Source organism: Berghia stephanieae, chromosome 1 (assembly GCF_034508935.2).
Source record: "Berghia stephanieae isolate SIO BIC M18660-M18661 chromosome 1, UCSD_Bste_1.3, whole genome shotgun sequence".
Lineage (NCBI taxonomy): Eukaryota > Metazoa > Mollusca > Gastropoda > Nudibranchia > Aeolidiidae > Berghia > Berghia stephanieae.
Window position 1 is genome coordinate 142,880,379 of NC_088360.1, and position 5,969 is coordinate 142,886,347.

Consider the following 5,969-nt stretch of genomic DNA (forward strand, 5'->3'; position numbering starts at 1 on the left):
TTTCCCACAATCATCACGTTACGTTTTTGACCTCATTCATTATCAACTTTTTTTTTGGCATCCATCCACTCTTTCACAATCCGTCACACATACTTCCACACGTTTCACAATATATTTCGAGATTTTTTAGTTTTATCAGTAGCATAATTGCGTATTCTACTGCATAAGAGATGATAGCGCAGCCCGATGACCAGTGAGACATTAGATAATGGAGAAGTATACAAAACAAAAAGAATTGGACCCAAAACAGAGCCTTGAGGAACACCAAAAGACAATGTATGTTGACGAGAAAGTTTATCTAAAATCATAACCTGTTGCTTTCTGCCATCTAAATAAGATTCAAACCACTGCAAGACAGTCCCAGACAAGCCAAATGTTATATTAAGTCGTTTAATGAGAATACCGTGATCAATAGTATCAAACGCCGCCGAAAGGTCTAACAATGTCAGAAGAGAAACAGAACCTTTATCTAAAACATCAAGCAAATCACTCGCAACACAGCACAGAGCAGTTTCTGTGCTGTGGTAAGAACGATAAGCTGACTGAAATTTTTCCCATAGATTGTTTTCATGGAGATGTTGTGAAAGACGTCTGAGTACAACTTTTTCAAGGATTTTAGAAAGAAATGGCAGATTTGAGACGGGACGGTAGTTACTAAGGTCATTTACATTGAGATTTTGCTTTTTTATGAGAGGCTTTACAATTGCATGTTTATAGATATCTGGGACTTGTCCTGAGATAAGTGACTGATTTATAATATAAGTTATGCAAGGTAACAATTCAGGAAGACATAATTTCAAAATATTAGTTGGTAAAGGATCTAAATCACATGACTTCGAGGAAGATGAAAAAATTATTTTAGAAATTTCTTCTTCAGTTGTTTCTTTAAAACAAGAGAATCCCTGTGAACCCGAAAAAGGGTGGAAATTTATATCTTCATTTTGCACGAGGTCCAAATTGTTCCGAATTTTCGATATTTTTCCCGAAAAGAAATCTGAAAATGCATCCGGCTGCTTTTCTACCGGGATATTAGTGGGTAGACACATGCCCTTTTCTTCCCCTAAAAGTTCCTTTGAAACAGAGAAAAATTCCTTAGTGTCCCTCACTGATGACAGTTTTGTGTTATAATAGTTTCTTTTTGCTCTTTTGCAGGTGGTTTTATACTTATGCTTTTTTGCTATATATATCAGCCGGTCAATCTCAAGGCCCGATTTTCTCCACGATGCCTCTGCATTCCTTTTTTCCCTTTTGGCAGTTTTTTCACTCTGGTTAAACCACGGAGACGGTTTCCTGGAATTTATTATTCTAGTTGTCTTTGGCGCATGCCTGTCGATGACGTTGCGCAGTACCTCGTCTGTTTTCTGTGCTGATGGTATATCCATTCTTCCTAGTTCCTCTGACAGATTGTTTTTGAAGGAACTAATGTCTATTTTTTTGGTATCCCTAGACACTATCTTGACTTTCTTTGCTTTCTCTTTGATGCATTTGAGAGTTGCCAGAATCAGATTGTGGTCTGAAATTTCTTTTTTGATATTTTTAATTGATTCAACAAGCGAGGGTGTGTCAATGATGAACCAGTCCAAGATGTGCCCCAATCTTTGAGTTGGAGAGGTCACTAACTGAGTGAGGCCATGTTCATTCAGCATATTTTTTATAATTTTAACGAGACTATTCTGATCAACATCAAACTGAATATTAAAATCGCCGATATAAATTTTTCGCTTATTTGATGTGTCTTTTGATACAAAATCTGAAAATTCGTCAGCAAAATCATTCTGTCTCAGTTTGTTCTTTTTGCTTGGGGGTGGTCTGTAGATACAAGTGATTAAAAATGAAATTTGAGGGTAGGTCAATGTGGTTTGGACACACTCGAAACTTTTGAACGAAATTGGCCTGTTTTGTATTTTAGACGAAAGAGCGTGTTTGTATATGATGGCGATCCCCCCTCCTGATCGTCCATTTCTTGGGAACGATTCCATCTTGTAGCCGGGAGGTGTCATTTCTTTCATTATAGGTTCATCACCGAACTGACGCAACCATGATTCAGTTATATATAGAATATCGATATCGTGTTGATCTATGACATCGATTATATCGAATGTCTTGTTTCTCGATGACTGTGCGTTAATATGGCCAATACAAATGTTATGATTTCCATGACTTGGTCTTGTGTCATTTGTCAATATTTTTGTTAACGTCTGTGGTGGTCGAGTTGAACGATGACAGTTCACTGGACGTCGCGGGACTGTTGTTTCAATTACATGTTGTTTACGTCGACCACCACGTTTACAGACAATCTTTTGTTGATTGTAATGGTGTTCACGTTTGAGGTCGGAATGTGTGTTTTCAATTTGTAAACAATAAAAGCGCAGGGTGAATAAAAGTCCAACGACAGCCGACAGTAAAAATTGATTGTGAGAACGAGTAAAAATGGCGGGGTCTTGGTGAAACATTGTAAAATAGTCCGAAACAATTTCGATAAAAATGATGTCAAAACCGTATAAAATATAATTAAAGCAATATCACAATGGTATCTTACGTGTTGTACAAAAATCCTTGAATAAAAATTGAATTGAAATAAGACGTGTAAATCCTTGAAATCGGTAAAAATTGAAGAGAAATGTCACAACAACAAAAACACGTCTTGCCTGTTAGGCAACTACACACAAGTGTTCGGCATATCGCTAATGTAGACAAACAATGGCACCAGCAGAACAGATCCCTGAGGGACCCCACTCTTGCTTCCTGGGCCATGTGGAATTGTCTTTCCCCTAAGGTAGAAGAGAACGCCTTCAAGGTCTTTTTGCACCCTATGATTCTTGCAAGTTTGAGCATTAACTCTCTGCACTAAACCATATCGTAAGCCGTTGATAGATCTATAAATACAGCACCAGTTTGCTGTTTCCTTTCAAACCCTGTTTCAATATGCTTTGCAAGGGCCATGACCTGCTCTGTGGTACACCTCCCTTCCCTGAAGCCTGCATGCTCGGGTAGCGGGCAGCATCTAGGATCAGCCCCCCACCAGTTCAGTAGCACATGCTCCAAAAGTTTTTCCAGGCATTTCCTAAGGTGCGTTTCTGTCTGCCTCCGTCGGTTTTCCTGGCCTCAGGATGGCAACTATCTAATGTGCTTCCATACTTGTGGAAGCTACTTTTGCAAGGACGTCAGACATTGTCTCTGCCAGCCAGGCCCATACCCTTGGACCCAGATGCATCATCATATTGGGAAATATGCCATCTATCCCTGCTGCTTTGGCTTTGCTGTTCTTTACATCGCTAATGACTGCACCCACTTCTCAGGGACTGAACAGAGATCAGACTCCGCAGGTATCAGGTAACGAGTCCCAAATCGTACAATATGCCTTGCGGACACCATGCTCATAGAATCTTTGCCAAATTTTGTAAAAATTGATACACTAGCTCATTTTATTTTACTTGCCATCAACCCCACTTTTAAGGACAAAAAACTTTTTCCATTTTCATTTAACCCTGATTTTTTCCCCATAATTACCATACTCGTATATAAAAATTTGCTGACTTTTAAACTTTAAAACCCAACACTTGCCATTTATTTTTTTTTATAGATAGAAACAAAATTACTTAAAACAAGTGGGTCATGTTGACGGCAAAACCCAAACTTTTACCGGACGATCAGCAGTTAGATCAGATTCTCTGTAAATTTAACCAACATTTTCAACAGAAAGATATAAATAACTCTGGAACAGTTCGTCGTCGAGAAACAAATAAGGTATCAAATCTTATGTTTTTTTTTAAAGTCCCACATTACATCCACCCGACTGACTGGGTCAAATTTCAGATTTTTTTTGTTTGAATAGAGTTTGAAAATGTTATCAAAGTCATAGTGTCTAACTTTGGAACCAATCCAAAAGTAAGGTATTATATTAAATGGTTTTTAAAGGCCCATCATTTATCACCAATTCATTTGAACTTTTGAAATATCAGACTCGGTCGAAATTTAGTTCTCGTCTTCTAAGTGGCGCGCCAATTTAATTAGATTAGCATCTACAGGCGCACCTTTCGCTATTGTGGTAATTATGACAAATTGACGGAAGAGAAGCATAAAAAGCATAAAATGCTAGAATTATAATAAAAGTCTATATAAATGGTGTTTTATTAATTAAAAGTAGACCCGAGACATTTGTCATTGGTCTGCCCTGGGCCGGACAAAACTAACGCATCTTTCCACTAGAATGAAAATGTAGGCTACGGGAAAAGTAAAAAATCAGTCCGCACTTCTATATTTGACGAGTTTTATAGCTTTTCATTAATTTATTTTACCGTTTGCAGCCATTTCTGGAAAACGATGATAATAACAGGTGTTTTTTTGTTTTGTTTTTCAACTTCCAATATGCGAGCGAGGGCTGGCGTGGACGAAAGAGACGCTAAGTAGAGTGGACAAAAACAAACTGGACACTGGATGGACAAAGAACGGAGATGCTGTGCGAGTCAGTGGTTAGCCAGATAATTTGAATGTTCTGACTAGGGCACTTTTAACTCTAGTCCGCCCAAATTGAGGGGTTAACCCATTTTTTACCTACTGGTTGGAACTGTCGGAGCAATGCCGTTATTTGCGAGTTCATGTTCATACGGTCGGAGCCGGCTAGTCGCATTTCAAGATTCTACTTGCATACAAATACATGGCAAAAAATGGGAAGGAAGTTCCAATTAAGTGGAATTCGATGAAATCCGGAATACCTCAGCGATGTCCGAGAGCACAATGTTACTTGGGCTTTAAACGATTGATTAGATATATTTGTAACAACCAGATAACGGGGAAAGCCAGTTACTTATGTTGCGTAGAGATAGCCCTAGAAATTCCATATAAAAGCAAGAGCCATTTTAATGACATACCGAGTTGCTCGCAGTTTTTTTTTTTAATGTGTTATTTTAGGGGGGTGGGGGTGTAATTATCCAAAGAACAACTCGTAGGATTGATTTTTAAAAACGTATCTTGCGTCTACAATTTGTGTTTTTGCTTTGTTGGGATTGCAACGCCCAGGTCTCTCAGACACTACTGATAACCAAGATAGCCGAACAACTTGAATTGTTAAACAATGAAAATAATGAAAACTCGTCGCCACCGGCCCTCTCCGATGAACTCTTACTCATACTCATATAGAGGTTTTATAGAGTTCAATTTGTTTCTTTCTTTGGGTAAATAAAATAAAATTCAAGGTGAGCAACTTGGAAATGGCGCCTGTATACGGAATTTCTTCCCTACGTGGGAGTTACTCGTCACTTCATCTGGAATACATCACCCACATTGAGGCTAGATATATGGGTCACAAATAGAATTACTTTTTTTTCTTATCCAAAAGGGTTTTTAAAAGAAATACTCACATTTGTGTGACCGAGGGTCAGAATCTAAATAAAATAGGCCAAGTGGCTCGATGAAACAGTCAGAATAATAATATAGTATAGTTAAAGAGTTACAATTTGTATTGTAATACTTAAAGACGTAAAATACCATTGTCGAACTTATCACTCGCGACGCTAGAAATGAAATGATACGAAATCCTCTCTGTCTCCTGTTTTTAACCTCGTTTTCAAATTCTTTTGACATTTCACGATTTGCATGTGTGATAAGTGATAAGTATTATTCAGTGATGGTGTGTATGCGTTTATTAAAATGCTCTCCAGTTCTGCTTCCCCACCCACCCCAGATCAATCGTACCAAAACACAAAACTGTATGTAACCTCTAACTCACCCAATCCTAGAGATTATTGCTACTTTTCAAAATTGGAAAAAAAATGTATGAAAAATGCATGTACATAGATATCTTTATTCAACTATGATTAACATGTAAAAACTAAAAACATTAGCTTTGATGTTAAACGCCTATAATGTGTCTCATAAAAATGTAATAAATATTCATGGGTGTAAAAGTAACCCGGGTAAACTATGTACGGATATAGTCGGTGTTAGGGTTGAGTGAGTTAACGTGTGTA

The 5,969-nt window shown here is 37.8% G+C and overlaps 1 protein-coding gene across 1 annotated transcript in view; it reads left to right on the forward strand.

Annotated features, from left to right (window-relative positions):
• Nucleotides 1-5,312, forward strand: part of LOC144963083 (uncharacterized) — a 21,121-nt gene extending 15,809 nt beyond the window's left edge. Inside the window, exon 3 of the mRNA XM_078896721.1 lies at nt 5,196-5,312. Coding sequence (XP_078752847.1) covers nt 5,196-5,312 — 117 coding nt within the window. The remainder of the gene's footprint in view (nt 1-5,195) is intronic.
• Nucleotides 5,313-5,969: the final 657 nt, after the last annotated feature.